General features: G+C 39.8%; 1 protein-coding gene across 2 annotated transcripts in view; it reads left to right on the top strand.

The window, feature by feature from the left end:
- Nucleotides 1–19,863, top strand: part of ptpn4a (protein tyrosine phosphatase non-receptor type 4a) — a 76,160-nt gene that overhangs the window by 44,995 nt on the left and 11,302 nt on the right. Inside the window, exons 8-19 of one of the 2 annotated variants that reach the window (XM_069662676.1) lie at nucleotides 2,836–2,956; nucleotides 3,367–3,454; nucleotides 4,298–4,386; nucleotides 7,265–7,285; nucleotides 9,962–10,025; nucleotides 12,131–12,303; nucleotides 13,475–13,543; nucleotides 13,666–13,800; nucleotides 13,888–14,049; nucleotides 17,891–18,050; nucleotides 19,350–19,433; nucleotides 19,696–19,752. In XM_069662676.1, the coding sequence (XP_069518777.1) occupies nucleotides 2,836–2,956; nucleotides 3,367–3,454; nucleotides 4,298–4,386; nucleotides 7,265–7,285; nucleotides 9,962–10,025; nucleotides 12,131–12,303; nucleotides 13,475–13,543; nucleotides 13,666–13,800; nucleotides 13,888–14,049; nucleotides 17,891–18,050; nucleotides 19,350–19,433; nucleotides 19,696–19,752 (1,223 nt within the window). The remainder of the gene's footprint in view (nucleotides 1–2,835; nucleotides 2,957–3,366; nucleotides 3,455–4,297; nucleotides 4,387–7,264; nucleotides 7,286–9,961; nucleotides 10,026–12,130; nucleotides 12,304–13,474; nucleotides 13,544–13,665; nucleotides 13,801–13,887; nucleotides 14,050–17,890; nucleotides 18,051–19,349; nucleotides 19,434–19,695; nucleotides 19,753–19,863) is intronic. The other variant, XM_069662677.1, reaches the window with a different exon arrangement.

Here is a 19,863-nt window from a genome sequence, read left to right as displayed (position 1 = left end):
CTCTCTTATCCCCCCTCCTCCCTCCTTCTCTCCTCCACCTCTCTGGCATATTTTGTAGGGAATTTGCACAGCTACAGTATATAGGTCAGCGAAGAGATTTGGTCTAGACTACCAACATCATGACACTACTGCTTTTACGCTCACGCACGCACACACTCTGTTGCTCGGTCCATGTTGTCACTTCTCTCAGTGCCAGCCCAGATTATGAAGATAAATGTTTGCTTTGGGAAAAACGGCTTGAAGCAGCTGCTATGCTGCTAATTCAGTTAGCTGGGCCTGAATGCCAGCAGTGATCACTCTAAATCCCACACTAAAGCATGTATTCTCAAAATACCACAAATCCCATCCAGCAGGCCTAAATTCTTGTTTAAAATTGACCAAATGCTGTCTGAAAACCGTAGCATCCCCTTCTTCAGAAGTCAGGGATTTTGGTAAAAAAAAATCTTGACATAACCCATTTTTATGTGTTTATTTTTAAACAAGAGATGTGGGCATGTGGGCATGTGGGCTTGTGTAATACAGCTTTTCATATGTAGAGATATATTGCAGCATGAAACACGTAAACACCTTTAAAGCTGTTTGGCATAGTGCTGCTTTTGTTCAGGTATTCATATTGATAGTGGCAGATGCTTGGGAGTAAACGATACAGTCAGATTGTTTTTACGCAAATGTTCAGTGGTAATAAATGGAAATAATGAATGCTCACTTAGTAGGAGTTACCCTTAATCCATGTAAACTGATCCCAAACATGGGCTGTCTTGGTCAGCAGCATTGTAATAAGGTGCCTGAGTTCAAGCTAGTCTTTCCACTTAGGGCCAGTCTTTACTTGAATATGGATTACACATCAAAAGATGAACACAAAAAGAGGCTGTCAGCTGCTCTTTGATCTTTAATTGGCCTTAACATTGAACCTTGTTAAAGTCATAAATGCATATAAAAATGCAACATTAGCCTACTGTGTGAAGATGTAAGCTATTGACTGTACATAAATTTCTCCCTGGGGTGTGCACATCAATAAGCGGGTGAGTCTGAATTGATTGGTTGGTCAATATGCTTAGGCTACTGGCTAGTAAGGTTAGTCCAGGGACTACTTGATTGAATTGATGATTTTTGAGCTTCAACTGCTCTTTGGTGAGCTAATGGCTCTGGGGATTTGCTTTGAGCTCGGTCTGTAAGAGGGCTCTGAAAGCTAACAGAGATCTGGGAATTATTTAACTCTTATTGTTTCTTCATCTTCATAAAAACTGCTCTTTGTGAGACTACTATCCTTTGTTTTTTTAGGAGGTCTTTTCATTAGAAAGAGGACCAAAACACAGCTGTTACTACTAATTGATCTGTGCTTTCCATTTAGTTTTTGACGTCTTTAAAATACTTGTTGTATTCATGATGATCTTGCCATCACTTTGGAACAGCTTGGTATATTGTCCGATAACATGATATTTAGCTTGGTTGAAGATCTGCAAAGTTATAGTAACACTAACTCACATACCGGTGTATGAAGTAGCACACTCAAATGCACAAAATGATTTTAATATCCTGTGTGTAGATTCAGAGCAGTCCTTTAGTTATAATGCATACTTTCTTAATAGAAGAGGGTTTTTAGAGGCTGAAAGAATTTGCAGCTAAGGTGTGAAGATTGATTTATTGTAGTAGTTCCAAAGCCCTCCTGTGTAAGCAAATTCACACCACAAAGTAAATAAGTATCAAACAGTGTAAGTAAATGTGGTTAAGTAGGAAGTGTAGAGAAAGGTTGCCAATTAACACTTACAAATTCAAATAGAGAGGATAACAAAAAAGTTCCCCTTTGTCTGGTTAGGTAAAGAAAAATGTTTCTCAATGAAGATGATTATTGCAAAGATTGCTGAATGGTTTTTTTTTTGCAAGTTAGCCGTATCTGCCACAAATATGCAGATGAAGCACAAAAAATGGTACACTTTGCTTACAAAACCGGTTGGAATTAACATCTCCAATTATAGGAAATAATGTTTAAGCTGTTTTTTGTTTTTTTGAAGTAATAATCTTTAAGATTTTCATGTAAACAAATGTCTGTTAAGGCACTTTCTCCGAATGAGGTAACACAATGGTGATCGAGCCTGCAGCCCACTGACAGACAATCTATTACGGCCTGGGTGTCTTGTGCGACTTTAGTGGAAAAAATCACACAAGTGGCGCCCAGTCAGTGACGCATTTTCCATCACACAGCAGTGGTTGGTCTGCCAGAGAGGGTAGGCGGAGCTAAGCTGCTGCTTTTCCGGTCTCTGCAAGTGTTGAGAGTAAACAGTAATATACTATGGCTGAACAAACAAAGAAAAGATCGATGACTACAGAGACAACTTCAAAAATAAGTGAAAATCCAAAGAAAAAGAAACAAATTCGACTGAAGGAGGCATGATGAAGGCAAACACACATGCGACACTGTCTGGATTTCTGGGAAAGGGTGCTCCCGCAATTACCATTCATCGCCATAGGGCCACCAAAGAAAAGAGATCTTCGAGATTATCACTTTAACTACACATGTATAGCTTTTTAAAGACATGTGGCAGGACTAGCCTCTTTATTTGAAATGACTCAGGTTTTTATTAAATGTTATGATTTTGAGTCAAAAGTAAATTTACTCCAATATAGCTCACATCGCACAAAAATATCAAGGGTTTTCCAAAGGGCTAATTAAGGATTATTCCTTTGCACAAAAAGTCAACTAGTCTGTCATCTTTGTTGTTGTTCCATTATCTGCGTCTTTCTTTCCCTCTACCTGTTTAATTAAGAGAGAGTATTGATGCAATGACATTATCTCTCTCTCTCTCTCTCTCTCTCTCTCTCTCTCTCTCTGTATAGCTGAACTGGGGGACTACAGTGAAACAGAGCATTCATCGGGCTATCTGTCGGAATACGGCTTCATCCCCAATCCCCCACAAGACTTCCACAAAGAGGTCTCGAAACATCACCAGCAGCACAGGTACACTGAGATACACAAAGAAGCACACACATGCTAATGTCTGTGCAAGAAACTGACACATTAATTTGTGCCTGTTTCAAGAAAATCACTTGAAAATGAATTTGATTTCAGACCTGTTTCTCCTGATAAAGTGTCTGTTAGTTTAAGTCCCTGCAGAGTTCAGAATATATCATATGTTGCCTAGAATAATTTCTTTCTTAATACTAGCTGTTCTGATTAAATGACACGCACACAAATATGCTAAAGTTAATTTCTTATCCACCATTTGTTTCTTTTTGTGTCCTTCCCATTCTCTCCTTCTGCATATGCCTCTATCACACACTCTTTCTTTACCTTCCCTGTCATCTTTGCTCCCACATACACCCTCCCCCCTTTCTCACTCTCTTTCCCACTACCTCTCTCTCTCTCAGTGGTCTGTCTCCTGCCCAGTCAGAGTTTAATTATCTGAACACAGCACGCACGCTGGAGCTCTACGGGGTAGAGTTGCACTATGCAAGGGTAAGTAAGGTTTAATTCAGTGACTTTTAACACCTCTGCTTTACTGTTTGTGTGTCCACATGTTTGTGTGTGTTTAAGGGTTTCAGTTTGTGATTCTGTGTGTTTGTTTGTTTGTTAACGCACTCATAGTTTTTTCCCAATCAAAAGCCATGTGGCCTGTTATATGTGTCAGTGTGTCTGTGATCTCACTCTGGTCTCTCTCCTCCCTCTCCCACACCAAAATTCAGAAAACTCTGCTTTTAACCAGTGGTATGAAAGTTGATTCCATAAAGTCCCAAATCTATATAATTAATATATCTATTGAGCTTTATAAAATTTCAAAATGTTTAGCAAAGGAATAATTATGAAAGAAACATAAAATGCATTTCTTAGTAGGGAAACAGAGCAGATAAGCAGTCAACAGACTGGTTCTCTGGTTTAGGGTATCTCATAGGGTATCTCATGATTATTGATCAGCCATTCATCAAAACTTAATTTGATTGTCTACATAAAGCTGCACAGGCCAAACAAGATACAGCACTCTATCATCAGTATTGCATTGCACATGCAGGATTCCAAGTGCATATTGTATACAATTCTACTTCTAAATTATATAATGAATTAGAACAATTTTGTTCTTTTCCCACACATTTTTTTGACTGATTGCCATCTGTGTTGGTTTCTTCCAGTGTGTCAGTGACATCTCCTTTAAGTTTGAGGCCAATAGGCCAATGCGTTTTTGTTTGAAGCAGTGAGGATGCTTTTCTTGTGTTGTAGTCTCTGTGCTTCTGTTTGACTCTGCTCCCCTGCCACCATCTTCACCACACTCAAACTTCTTAACCCACTCTATTCCCCTCTCTTCAGGACCAGAGCAACACAGAGATTCTTATTGGGGTTATGTCTGCCGGGATTGTGGTTTACAAGAACAGGGTACGGATCAACTATTTCCCATGGTGAGTGACACACCCACACACAAAACATAAAATTACATGAGTCATTAAACGTGCCGGTCTACTTCCCAAGTGTTGCTGCAAGATTTATCTGCATCTATTTTTAATCTAGTAAGAAATCATCATCAAGTAAGAACAACAAAACATATCAAAAGGATCTAAACAAATTGAAAGTGCAATTTTGTGTGATGGGATTTGCATGGTGTACCAAGTAAAGTTCACTTCAAGCAATGTAAAGTTAGGGAGACTGAGTTGAAATTATCAATTTTTAGGGAGAGGTTTTTGGGTGGTTTTGGGGAGAAGTTTGGGACCAATTATGTCATATCACATTTAGAAGGGCTGAGGTTTAGAAACTTGATTGGCAGCCATTATCTCATATCTGTGAGGCAGTGGGTCAAGCACGAAGTTAAGGGGGAGATGGTGGAGGATGAACAGGAGAGGACCAAGAAGTGAACCCTGTGGGTTTCCTTGAAACTGTAAGAAAAGTACAGAGAAAGTACTTGACAACATTGGCACAGAAAATCTTCCTTTACACAAGCACAAACCAATAGCAGACTCATTGGTGCAGAGCCATCTGCCCCAACCAGCTGGGTGGAGAGAGATATAGAGAGAGAAAGAAAGAGATAAAACATGAAACATACGTGTTTTTTTAAACAAGCATGTGTACCTGAAAACAAACTGTTGTCCGAGAAACTTTAGACCCTAATCCTGCAAGACATTAAAGCACCCTGCGATCAGAGGTTAAACAGCTTGAGCTAAACTTTTGAGAGGCCCACAAGCAAGGTGGTTGAAAATCAGGTTTTTAGTGAAGCCAACTGCAGAAAACCTGACAGCTTTCAGGTGTGACTGAGTTGAATTATGGATTGCAAACAGAGCACTATTTAAATGGAAAAGTCACCTTAACCTTGATGTTTTCATACTAAAAACACAATCATATTTAGCAGCTCTACTGAAACAGTTTTAGCTTTGCTGATTTGCTCTCTGTGGTTGACAAGTAATTGTTGACAACAAAAGACAGTGCTTTTTGTTTGGCATTCCCCCCCAGATTTCTCCCTCCCTGTGGTGGATTTTGTTTCTGTCCATCAATCTTGAGCCAGTTCCATTTGAACCCCTACCAGCGACGCTCTTTGCTGAGAAATGTGCTGTGTAATTTTTTAGAAACTTCTCACATAGTGTTTATTGTCAGGGCATATTAATGTTTAAGCCCTCGTTGATCTTTTCTAGAATTATGCAGATGATTCCACCAGATTTTTCTAGGGAGAGGGCTTAATATTCAACTAGGTTTCCTGGAAATATAACAGGGAACAAATCTGGTTGCTCTCCTTTCCTTCTCTCTCTGTCCTATTTTTTTTCTTTTATCTCTCTCTGTCTAATTCACTTACTCTCATCACCCTTTATGTTTCTGGCTCTCGTTCTCTCTCCAAAGCATTGATTCTTGGAAATCTCCCATACTCTGCTGCTGCACTGTGGGAGGCTAAATGTTAATGGGTGCTGGGGGTTGGATTGTAACTACTCAAATCCCTGTAACTCCGGAAGATAATTCACTGGTGTGTAGGCTTAACACTCACAGACACACATATACACACACACACACACACACCTTGACCAAATGCTCATAGTAGCTTGGGCGTATGTGTGTGTATGTGAACATCAGTGAGGGTCAGAGAACAGTGAGATTAGGGTGTGTTCAGGGTTTCTAGATTGAAAGATTTTTGCATTACTAAAGTTGTCTGTACTACATTCATAATTCTGGTGACGCATGTGGGGACAAAAAGCCAAATGATTAATTTTCAGTCATATCTTTTTCATTGGTCTTTATTTTAGCTGTGTCATTGAACACAGAGCAAAAGCAGGAGCAACTGTATGGCGAGTTTTAAGCTTTACAAAACAAGTCTCAAATTGACCTTTATATATTGATCACAAGGTTTTTAACTGCAATATCCACAGAGGTTTCCTCTTCAAAACAAACTGACCAATTAATTTAAAGTTCTAAAACAGGGACTAAAGCTTAAAGCTGCAGTAGGTAAGATGGAGAAGAGAGCGGAATTTGCTTCAAAATTTGAAAGATTAAAACCTCCAGGTCCCTCCCCCTCTCCCTCCGCGGTGCTCAGTCCTGCATCCAAAGCCCTCCCTGCCGAGGAGGCTATCATGTGCGCGCAGGCTAGTTACCATGGCAACTGAAGAAGCCAGGTATACAATATGGTGGACACACTGGTAAAAACCTGAATTGACAACAACCGTAGCCGTTGTGTTACACCACCAACACTATGGAAGCAGATACACATCAAACCAGCGAAAATCAGTGTTTGTGCTGTGAATGGTAATCTACAGCCAATTCTAATCGGCAAAACCACCAGCACTTAGTTTGCTAACAGAAACTGTGGAAGACGGTGCCAACTAAGCAGTAACACACTGATTTTGAGAGCATTTAGCCGTGAGAGCACAGACATGCGTAACTATCAGGAGAAAGTCTCAAACGGTAACACTGCCTGGGCACTTCACAAACATATTTTCAGCCACTCCAACATACAACAACGCTAAACAGGCAAGCCAACGTTAGCTCAACTGCAAAACCAACTAACACATCATCAGGAGTGGTGCTGTGCACCGTGTGATTGACAGCAACCTGAGAGACTGCTTGGCTCTGATTGGTTGTTGTGTTTTGGGAGCGGTGGATTCTTGCAAATGCCATTAGGAGCAGTAAGAAGAGCCAGAGGAACATGATTTTTTCACAGATTATCGCTCTTACATACTACTGCATGGATAAAGTGACAGTTTGAACAAATATGACAAAAAGTGAGTTTTAATAATGTTACCTACTGAACCTTTAAGCTAAACTAAAAATCTGTGTTTTTCTGATCCTCCTCTTTGACGGCAACAGGACATCAGAGGAGGCAGCGAGGTGAGCTGCCGCTAGGTTGTTTCTTTCTCCGCTTGATTTTAAGTAAGAATTTCTTCAGTGTTAATGGTTGATTAGGTTTTAGTTTAGTACGTGTCGAAGTGTCCTTGGGTAAGTCACTGAACCCCAAATTACCCCCAAAGGCATAGCCATTCAGTGTATGAATGTGCATAGATCCTGATTTGTGAATGTGACATGTAGTGTAAAAGCGCTTTGAGTGGTCAGAATACAAGAAAAGCACTGTATAAGTACAGTACATTTACTATTTCCTCCTCTGCAATACAAATTGACCTGGTAGTATAAGCAGGGAAAACACTACATACAGCAGTTTTATGGTAAAAATCTGTTATCCCTATGCTCAGTGCTGAGGTGCCACAATCTTTAACTTACTAGCTGACATTCATCCAGTTTGATATAGTTAAAAACAAGGGTGACATGACTTAAAACAGTAAATTACTGGGAATGCTTTAATGTTATGCCAAACTGGGTGCTTATAGAGAACTGATAAAATTGCATCTTAAAAGTAAACATGACACCTTTGTAGGCTAATATAGGAGTTTGGTATTGCCCTGAAATTAAAAACAAAGGACTAATGATCGAGGAGTCCTATTAAACAACCAAATCCGGTTCAAATGACACATTTTCAGAGTGAAATATCGCAGTAGGGTGAGGATAAGTCTCCATGGAATAAACGTAAATCAATGCAAAGTCTTCCTGAGTGGAGTAGAAAAACAGCTTAAGTCAGAGTGTGTGCATGCGTGCATTTCCAGTCAGTTGAGCTAAATTTAGAGATCAACAGTGGTGTCCCCAACAGCTGTCCACTACCATGTGTGAGAAGGAGGAGTGAGACACATAATAGTCAACAGTGTCTTTCATGCCTTTGCTCTGTGATTTTCTCTCTTCTGCATTTTTTTCTTTCTTCATCCTCTCTTGAACAAAAGCTCAGTGTTTCTGCTGTAGTCCTGTCACTCCCCATGGTATCTCCTTTCTCCTCTGGTCTCTTTTCCCCTTTTTTTCTGTGACAAATCAAACTGTACGATACTGTAAGGAAGGGTCAACAGCGAGAGAGGCATTTAGATTTTTGCCTCTTTCCCATTTCAGTTCACAGCAGCTTGACAAATGAGCCACACTTAGATGGGGCATGACTCACACTCTGCCTAAGCATGTGTGTGTGTGTTTGTGTATGTGTGTTTGTCCATGCAAGTGTGTGTGAGTAAGTATGTAAAATATATTTAGCAGGGAGCAATGAGTCACAGCAGCAACAGAGCTCTAGGAAGGGATTATGTTACTCTGCCGCTCATCAGCAGACCTCTTACTGTGGCTGTGCGTGTGTTGGTCATCTGATTTGAACATTATTTTATCATCTCTGCCTCTTTGGGTGCATGCAGGACTAGATAATACATAGGTTGACCATCTTGAACCACTGGGATATTCCAGTGTGGCCATACTCTTATTACTCTCCCCCTCCAGTTATGGAAGGAGGAAGGGGCCGGAGGTTAAATGAACAGTTGGGATGTGACGCATGGGTCAGCTTTCTTGAACAGGCGGTTTGTTGAGCCGCGTGCATCTTATTGATTCCTGAAAGAGAAGTTTGGACCTGCTGTGCTTCTTACTACATTACCAGCTATGAATGTCAGGCTGGAGTGTTTTAGGATGAATGAACATTGTTCAAACTCTCGGAACTTTTTTACTACTAAGGTGTTTATTCCAATTTCACAGATAACCAAATATACCTAGCCTTGTTACGGAGTGCTAAAAAGCTTAATTTCAGCTATTTAAATTGGTAATCTCGAAGATGTCTGTTTCGTTCTCTTTGGCGGCACCTATGGCGATAAACGGTAATTGCCGGAGCACACTTCCCAGAAATCCAGACAGTGTTGCATGTGTGTTTGTCTTCATCTGAGCGTCAAATTTGTTTCTTTTTCTTTGGATTTTCAGTTATTTTTGATCAATCTTTTCTTTGTTTGTTCAGCCATAGTAGGTTACAGTTTACTCGCAACACTTGCAGAGACCAGAAAAACAGCCGCTGTACGCGGTATGCTGTACGCTTAGCTCCGCCTACCCTCTCTGGCAGACCAACCATTGCTGGGTGATGGAAAACGTGTCACTAACTAGGCGCCGCTTGTGATTTGTTTCCCTGAAAATCGCCCCCGACCCCAAGTCCGTAATATGCAATAATGCAAAGGCTTTCATCAGTGGGCAATAGGCTTAGTGACCATTGTGTTACCTCATTCAGCAATAGATAGCTGACATAGACTTAACAGACATTTATTTAAATGAAAATCTTCAAGATTATTATTTCAAAGCTTCACATGGGGACTGGAAAAGCTGATATTGAAACAGATATAATCTAGGCTGTGTGGACAAAGATGATTTTTCCAATGTTAATAATTACTTGAAGCGAAACAGAAAGGGATTACCAAGTGGATGTTGATGAGATAAAAGAATCCATGTAATGCCATGATCCATTGGTATAATTCTCAATTAATGTAGTTCAAGATTGTATCACTGTTTTATATGGGGGCATACCTACTGCTGATATTGTAGATAGTAGAGTGTCTAACCTTTGTCTACCTCAATTGTAGTACATCTGTGTCTTATTGTGTCTTATCACAGGTTCATTAACTTTAGAGTCACTAACTTTGGTTTTTAATTGTTTCTGTCTTTTCCTGCTTCTAGGTTGAAAATAGTGAAGATCTCCTTCAAGTGCAAACAGTTCTTCGTCCAGCTAAGAAGAGAAGCGGTACGTTTACACGCACACAGAAACACACACTTCTCAAGCACCACCTCCCTGCCACAATGGTTTCCAGTTTGTGAACAGATGGAGTTTATCCAAAATGTGTGTGTGTGTGTTTCTGTACATACCAGCTATGATGAATGTGTGCATATACTTTAGATGTTAGCAGAGCTACGTCTGCATTTGTGTCTGTTTAATCAGTGTCAGATTAACCCCCTGCTGTCTGCATCCCTGTTGACTGTGCTTTAATCCCCTACTGTGTCCTGCACCCCCTGTTTGACACTTGGGTTTCTTTTCTATGCTTAACATACAAACAGACAGCTTATCGGTCACCTTCACTGTCAACTTGATGTTTATTTCCACCAGCCTTTATCTGTGCAGTCTTCATTTATCCTTCTTACAGTCTTACTGTCTTAAATTTGAAGCTTTCGTTTTATATTAAAAATGTTATTACTGAGCTCTAACAGTCATAACACATATTTCCATTCTGTACAACATCCTGTCCACCGGCTGCAGCCTTGTTTTTTTTCTGTCCGCTCCATCAGATTTCCTTCCTCTGTTTCGCTTGGTCTCTGAGTCATGTTAAAATGAATATCGTAGGTGATACAGCCGAGTTAATTAAGTTATTTTTTTAAGGAAATAAATGGCATAAAATCATCCCTGGTAGTTAAAAATTATGCGATTGCAAACCCCAGCTTGTTATACCCAGGAGGTACCTTTGTAGTTGGAGGGGATAAGTGGATAGATTGTAGAGTAGATAAATACGCAATATGGTAAACCGTGAAACAGTTAGCTAAACATAACAAATAAACTACTGAAATAGTAACCTTAAAGTAATGTATAAACAATTGAAATAGAAAACTACAATGAAAGGTAAACATTTTAAATAGTAAGCTAAAACTAATGTTTTACCCTTTTAAACTTTCATCCAAAATTAAGGGTAAAATAGTTTGCTTGAAGTAATTGACAAGCAAGTAAAATAGTCATGCCTTGCTAAAACTATTGTATAAACAATTGAAACGGTTAGTTTAGTTTAGTTTCACACAAGAATAAAAACATACAGAGCACATGAACAAATTATAAAAGCATGTGTGTGGATGTGGTAGAAACCTGTAAATTACTTAAGTAAAAAACACATCCAGAAGTCATTAAAAAGGTAATACAAGCCACAAACAACCAAACCATCCTAAATATCAGTTTTCATGTGTAAAAGTGCAAAATTCAAGTTAACAGAAAGAGAGAAAAAAATAAAGAAACAAGGAATGACATGAAATGACAAACAGTATCTATCATCATTACTTTTCCAAATTATGTTTTGACAGCAGAGAATTTTTAAGTCATTTTTGTAGATAGACAGTGACACAGAGTTTGATTAAATGAGCATTTTCATTCCACAAAAGACCTCCCTGATATTTGATAGTTGACAACTGACCAAAAGATGTTTTCAACAAAGGAACATGGCGATGATTAGCCTGTCTAGATGGATAATTATGTAACTGTGAATTGTTAACAAAATAGTGTCTAAAACAAACAGAAAAATCTGTTATTCACTAACAATTTAAAGACAAATGTATAGATTTCAACAATGTTTATGTCGAAAATAGTAAAGAACTGCATTTTCAGAAAGAGAGGTTCACTTGGTGCAACAGCTAAAAGCAATAAATATACCTTTAGGCATGGTTAGCCTAAAGTAATGGACAAACGTTTGAAAAAGTTAACTAAAACTGATTGATGAAGAGTGGAATCAGTAAGTTAAATTAATGACTAGGCAGCTGAAATAGTTAGATAAAACTGATCGATAAACTGTTGAAATAAAGTAATGGATAAGTGATAATAGTAGGTGACTAAAACGAATGGTTAAAGAGTTGAAATAGAAGCTATAAGTCTGTTTTTTGGAACCTTTAGTTTCTGCCACTCCAAAGTGGTGGTAGTAGAAATCCAAAATAACTTAAACACTGACAGTTATTATTGTAACATTAGCCACTTTTATGTAAGTAGCAGTAAATAATATCTAATATCTTCTCTTGTATCACTGTTGAATTCAGATGAACTGGTTGTGTTAGTGTTATCCAGTCGCTCTCTAACTCCTGTCCCCGCCTTCCTGAACTCAGACTGAAACTCGGGAGTCGCTGCTGGGTTTCAACATGGTGAACTATCGGGCCTGTAAAAACCTGTGGAAGGCCTGCGTGGAGCACCACACCTTCTTCAGGCTGGAGAGGCCCATCCCGCCACAGAAGAACTTCTTTGCTCACTACTTCACTCTGGGCTCAAAGTTCAGATACTGGTAAGGACAAGAGGACACACATATACATTTTTAAAGGAGCATAGAGAATACACAGAGCAAACAGAGAATCTCTGAGAAGTCTTACCTTGACAGCCAGACATAGACTGATTGACATGTACACAAACTCATTCAGACACAAACAAACACGCACGCACGCACACACACACACACACAAACCAGACTTGATGACATGTTTGTTTGGAAGTTGATGCAGTTGTTTCACTTGGGGTTAAAAGGCTGAATCACTGGAAGTCTAGTGGGTGTCTCTCATGCTACCTTCCCCCAGAAAACCCACAATTAAATTATTCATGGTTTTCCTCAAAAAGAGGGAAAAGTAAGTTGTTTGTGTCTGGCCTTGCAGCGATTCTTTAAAGTTTTGCAAGACTTGTTTGTGTGTTTGTGTCCATGTGCAAGTAGGCTGTGCAAATCACTTCACAGAGCCACACTGTAGGTGCCACTCCCTTTTTAAACAACTTCTTTTCCTGAGTGATACACTTTAAATTTTATTTACTTTAAAGGTGGAAAGGGGCAAGATAAATATGACTATATCAGTTCTATACACTCTACTCAGTACTGCATTATGCCCTGGCCAAATTATTTTCCCTTCATTGGTAGTTTTCCCCCTTTTTCTCTGAAATGTAAGTGAGATGAAATGAAAGTTGAAGGTCTTGTGATGCATTATTGAGCAGCCGAGATGAAACGTTAGCGAGCCTTGCTCTCATGCTTGCCACTGTTTTTGCCCTGAAGATATTTACTGACTTTCCAATAAGGATACCATTACTTGTGAAATTTGCCATGTTATTTTGTTATCAACTGTGTATGACACAATTAAATACCCACATTAAGTATGCTGTTTTGTACTTGTTGCTGGCTTGTAGTGAAGACTATGTTCCACTCTTAATGGTTGTGCAATATTATATGTGCAATATTAGCTGATTTTTTTCAGAAAGATTTGAATAGCTTATAGCAAAGAAGCTAAAGTAGCTCATTATTAGTGAAAATGAAAAACAGTAAATCACGTGATTATGTCTTATTTTCATTAAATGGGGTGAATAACAATATATTTAACTTTATGAATATGTTTTTGAAACCAGGCTACACCCATTGAGTTAAGGATTTCACTTTCAAGACAGTGCTGTCTGATGTTTGTGTTTGATCATTCTGTCTGCAGCGGGCGGACGGAGGTGCAGTCTGTGCAGTATGGAAAGGAGAAAGGCATCAAGGACAGAGTGTTTGCAAGGTAATTAACATGCCTGTTTTTCAGTTGGTCATATCTATCCATTGCAACCCTCCAAGTTTCAATAAACACTACATTATGACTATTGTTCAGCCACAACTGAATTAAAGTGTTGGTCTGCATAGATCTCCCAGCAAGCCCTTGGCAAGGAAGTTGCTTGGCGGGACGGACTGGGAGTCGGTAAGCAGGAACAGCCTATCAGACGAGAGACTGGAGACCCAGAGCCTGCCCACTCGCTCGCCGCCTGGGACGCCTAATCAGTGAGTTCAAGTTATGACAGAGGAAATCATAATCAACATGAAGTTGTATTCTCTTTATAAAAATGCATGTTTCTGCGTCTTCCTTAGAAACTCGCTATTTGTACAAGAGGGCACACGAATACGCCCATCGTCCGTCGGCCACCTGGTGGATCATGTGATCCACGCTTCACCCAGCCTTCCTGTCTTCTCCTCCAATCATAAGTCAGCATCGTCGACGCAGGCCAACAGTATCAGCTTGGACTCAACACCGTGAGTTCCACTATGTCACTATGATTCTTATTTTCCATGTGTATCTGATTCCTTTCTTCCTCTGTAGTTTTGTTTTTGATGCTTTCACACCCCACCCACTTTCTTTAAAGCTTCTCTTCAGGGCAAAAAAAAAAACAGTTTGACTTGGTGGCAGGAAAATGAACTTCACTGTTAATTAACAACCTCATGAAATGAAGCACCCCCACAAAACAGCCGCCCTTTAATTTTGAAGTTAAATTTTACTCATCAGTGTTAGTGCCACTCTGTCTGACTGTACTGCTGAGTTGACTGGTATTTAAATGTCTGTCTGTGTCTGTGGCTTCCCCCAACAGCTCACACCCTCTCACAGTGTCACTTAGCTGGCCTCACTGGAAAGATGAACCCTTTGAAAAACAGCTTGTTAAATGTGTTTATAGTGGATAACAGGGCGGAGAGGTTGTACAATGGGCAGAACTTGAAATTGTGTGTGTTTTGTGATTTCGGCATGCCCTGATTGTGCTCACACACTATTAAGTATATTGCAAATACCTTATAAAGTTCCACATGTCTGTTTCCCTGCCTTAAAGCCCGTAAGCAAAAATGGAAGTGAGCTGTGAGTTAAGTTTTCTTCTTTAAACACTTTAAAGGAACCGTAGGATGTAAGCTATGGCTTAGAGAAAAAAAAGTATTGGTGATTGCTCAGCTGCTCATGATTGATTCTTTAAACAGAATATTGTCAGTAAACTTTTAACACTTGCATATCTTACGTCATTGTCTCAGAATGTGGTAGCATGGCCGTCATGTATTTGGTAATTGTTAGCTTAATTGATCACCTTCCTAGTGGAATGTTAGGTTGAAATACCAAGCAAAGACCTGTTTGAACTGCAAACTTATCTAAAGTTATTTGCTCTCCTGCTTGCTCACTCAGCAATGCTTGGTCGGTGCTACACGAGCCCCTGTGTGAGTTAGCATGGTGCTAAAGCATCTTATACAGTTCAGTGACAAGTGTTGAAAGTCTTTAAAAGTTTCCTTGCATCAGATAACATTCATCCAAGGTTGGCGAGTAAAAATTATTGTTCTTAATAGAAAAAAAAATCTTAAAGCCTCCTCATAAATTCTTTAAAAAATCATGTTATTAAGTCCAGCTGGATCATTTTGCTATATTGAGCTGGAAATGAGCCTTGAGTGTAAGATTAACACATGTGCTGTTGGCCAGCACCCGTTCATGCTTGAGTCTGTGTGAATGTGATGCATTGTAGATACATCATGCTTCTGTTGATGACACTTTCCGTGTGTGTGTGTGTGTGTGTGTGTGTGTGTGTGTGTGTGTGTGTGTGTGTGTGTGTGTGTGTGTGTGTGTGTGTGTGTGTGTGTGTGTGTGTGTGTGTGTGTGTGTGTGTGTGTGTGTGTGTGTGTGTGAGAGAGTGTGTGAGAGAGTGTGTGTGAGAGTGTGTGTGTGTGTGTGTGTGTGTGAGAGTGTGTGTGAGAGTGTGTGTGTGTGTGTGAGTGTGAGTGAGTGAAAGAGGGAGAATGGAGGTGGAAGGATGGAACACTGCTCAGTTGGAAATCAGATTGGTTGAATAACAATACAGTGGTAGTTCCGCTGCCTACAAGGATAAGCACACACACAGTCAAACACAATCCAAGTTGTTGGTTCATCACTCTGTTACAGAGCCAAAAGATGACATAATCACCTGCTCTCTCTTGCTCAGACAGCACACACACTATCCATGCTTATTATTGTATTAGCTTCATGTGGGTTATACATAATGTTTTGAATATCACCTAATCAAGGTGTCGATTTTTTGTCTGTTCAAGCTGTAAGTTCTTTCAACATATTTTGTCTGTCAGTTTGTTGACAGGTGTGTTTGAAATATCCTCATTATGAGTTTTACAGAATTACCTTGTCACTCTATAAAGGACCGGCATCCAATGAGGAGAATATTCTGACTGGACTAGACCCTCCTAATCATACAATTGGGCTTCAGATATTGAGATGTGTGTTTCTCCAAAAGTAGATTATTGGTCTAAGTAACAAATTAATTTCCCTTATATCATCTCCCATAGCTTTGGTGGCTCTGAATTACCTTTTTTTTATTCGGTGACAAGAATCAGATATCCCCAATCTTAAAGCTGCTGAGAGGAGTTTTTCGCTGGTTATGAAACAGACTGAAATTAATTCTGATTACTCTATATGACCCACAAAAGTAAACCAGACCATCAGCGACAAGATTGATTATTTCTATATAGTTATTTTTAATGACTAAAACCGCTGGCGGGGTGTAGGTATCAGAAGAGGCGATTAACTGCACGCTGCCTTTGTTTACAAGTGAGTGATACATATGACTGTTAAAGAAAGCAGGATGAGATTTTTTGTTAAAAACACCACCTCACAATGTACAGGACAAAAGTAGTATGCTGTGACAGTTCCACACATGTGCAGTACAACAAAGCCAAAACCCCTTGACACTCTCTCTATAATGTTCTTCTTTTAGTGGTGCGCAGTGCAAATTATCTGTTTAGCTAACTGCCTTATATTACAGTGATGGTTTTTAAAATGCAGCGTCTTTATTTCCTTAACACTGACAGAGAACAGAGAGGTAAGATTATAGTATAAACTGTAACCTGTCATTGCTATAATCAGATGTATTTTTCACAAATGCAAAGGCTTAAATAGGGAAATAATTTAGACTCTTTGGAGTGCACAGAAAGAGTTTTTAAATTCATCCTGTCTTGGAAATGAATGCAGCATTTTGCCTATAGTGCCTGTTTTAGACTTGGTTTCTCTGTCACTATACATAATCATTTCAGGCTGTCAACATGTTCTTGAACAAAAAAAACTTTTGGATGTGGTTACAATCAAAGCATTTTCCAAAAGGAAAACTTAAAAGCAGGGCTAAGTCATGTCTGGTGTAGCTTCAAATCTCCTTATTCCAGAGCTGTGGCTTGGTTGAGGTCTGGTATGATGATACTTGTATATCCATTTCACTCGTCTGTGTTGTGTTGAGGAAACATTCATGTAGGAGGATGCTCAGTCTTGGCTCAGGCCTGCTGTGCATTGCCCTCTTTCAGAAAGCATGACCTGATTTTGACCCATAATAAACGTTAGTGTCTGCGTGTGTATTAAAGACGCAAAGTGGCACCAGTAGCAGCAGCCAAAACATTGGCAATGCTCTTTGACTGGTGCGCTCGTCCCTGAGGAGAGCCCGCACACACCCTCACACACACACACGCAAACACTTACAGATACAGACGCAGAGTGAAATGACTGGCTTTACCCCCCAGAGAGTGAGACATGATGCTGCTGAAAGCCTTACCTGACTGACTGCGTTGTTTCGTCACACACACAGGCCGCCTTTTATTGTCCGGATGATGGAGGGGGGTGTTTTCCTTCCTCGTGCAGCCTTTTTATTGAGGTTAATGCATTGTGACTAACACAGTGCTATTAAGCCTTTCTGTCTCTTGCAATCTCTGTCTCTCTACTCCCCTTTATCTGTTTTTCTGCTTTTGTGTCTTTCTTTTTCTACCAAAGGCCTCCTCCTTTACAAAAAGGTTGATCCTATGTGAGACCATTACTGGTGTTTTTGCTATATCTCTATGTGTCCAACCATCTTTAAAATCCCGACTGTTGATTTATTTATTGTATAAAGCTTAGTTCTTTACTGGATACAAGCGTGTTTATGACAAATATGACGCCAAAGTGAATTATCAACACATCTCTGTCCAATCAGAATGCTTGGGAAAACTTCAGCATCATAAGCTACACTCAAGACGTAATACTTTTCTCCCCTCTTTTCTTCTATTTTTTTCTCCTTCTCTCTATCCCTGACTTTCCATCTCTCCCTCCCTCTCTCTCTCTCAGGTCTCCAGAGGGGGTCGACGGCCAGCCCCCAGCCCTGCCCCCCAAGCAGCTGAGCAGGAAGACCTTGAGCCAGATCATCCAGGCCCACTCCCAGCAGAGCCTCCTGGACAACCACCTCAACGAGATGTACGATGTCCCCGTCAATGCTGATAAGACCACGGTCAGTACGGCAACACAACACAGTAACAATCATGGGCTATTTTAAAGAGGCCATATCTTTTGAATGGATATTCTCATATTTTGCATAGGTTTCACATTTTGGGGTATTTATTGTTCACACCGAAAAAGTAAAAACTGCATAAATCCGTGTAGCCTCTGAAATGGGCCGTTCAGAACAGCTGCGAGTTTTCACATAGAACCTTGTTTTCGCTGAAATCGACCAATCATCATTCACCATCGTTCACCTCAGGCTGCCTTCTTGCACTAGCTTGTATTCAAGTCGTCAAGATTTTAACTTACCATTCTGATACCTTCCGTACATATAAGGCCAAATAACCGATCCTAGAGCAGCCATGTTTTCTACAGCTTTGGAGTGACAGTGCGGTGTAGCCGCTCCCCCCAAGGGATCACACACGTGTGGGAGGGGTTATGCGGTCACTCCAAATACTGTCAGCCAATCATGGCTAAGGTCTAACCTTTGAATGGAAAAACGGCTTGTTCGACTCAGGAAGGAGAGGCCATGAAAAGTAATTGAATTAAAATCTGTACACATTTTTTAAAACGAAACAAACTTTACCAACATGACTCAAAAAGATATAATAGAAAATTCATTTCATTCAAAAATCTTAGAGTCAGGCAAAGAAAATGAATTAAAGCCCAAAATGCCTCTAATGACTACTCTCAGTAAAGAGGGTCTTTTAAAATACAACTGTATCCCACAGGGCTGTCAGAAACTACAGGAAGGGAAAGAAAAATTACACATTAAGCTTACAGTAATCAGTACCTCTGAATGTACCCTTTGAAAAATCACATTATCATATAAAGAGTTATTTTATGTGCTAACATGTTAGAGAATTACCACATTTAGGACCTAGCCTCTGTAAGCTTATTGTTTTGATCCAAAAGCTGAAACCTTATTTATGATGGAGACTAAGAAGCTGTCATCAATCCCCTATTAAAAGTCATTTTCAGAAAACAAACTGGCTCCCGCGAATCTTAACCTACACATCAAACTTCAGTTGAGTCAATATTTGCTTGTTATGACCTGTTTTTGTAAGGTTGTGTTTAATTTTGTCTGCCCCCTGGTGGCCAAAAATCAAATTTTTCTGCTTTAAATCTTGACCCAACATTGAAGATGCAGAGTTGGTTTTCCAGTCAATCAATCACACTTGACAAAGAAGAATGAGGTTAATTTTGACTACTCTTAGAACTGTAGCCAGTATTCCCTTGTAGGTGTTACGGAATAAAGCAGTACATGTAAGTGAATACGATGCATCTGTGTCTTACTTTGTTCTTGCAGCTAAATGGAGTCGTCCCTCATGATAACTTGGTCCTGATCAAGATGCGACCCGACGAACACGGACGCTTCGGCTTCAATGTCAAGGTTAGAGCAAGGAAAAAAGTCTGTTCACAGTCAAGTTGTTTTTGTTCAGTTGCTCCTCTCTTCATCCATCTGTTCTTCTGTATCCCTCTTTTCTTATGCCAAGTCATCAAAACCCCTGGCACAAATTTTTTGTATGAATTATGACCAATTCCATAGTTCTTGCCTGAAATATTGACTATTCCCTAGAAAGAAAGGAAGGAAATTCGGCTCAGGCTTTGTGTTGTAACTGATCTTGCATACATGTGTGTCTGTGATTCTTCAGGGTGGAGCTGACCAGAAGATGCCCATCATTGTGTCTCGAGTGGCTCCGGGAACATCAGTAAGTCAACGACCCCAGAAATGGCTAACTGTAAAACTAATATAGCTTCACTAATTGCCACTAGTTTAGCATTACACTAAAGTATTAAATAATTGATGTTTAAGAAATTAT

Source organism: Semicossyphus pulcher, unplaced genomic scaffold, assembly GCF_022749685.1.
Source record: "Semicossyphus pulcher isolate SPU_LCO1_2020_fin unplaced genomic scaffold, fSemPul1.0.p SCAF_15, whole genome shotgun sequence".
NCBI lineage: Eukaryota > Metazoa > Chordata > Actinopteri > Labriformes > Labridae > Semicossyphus > Semicossyphus pulcher.
This window is presented reverse-complemented; position numbering and strand designations above follow the sequence as displayed.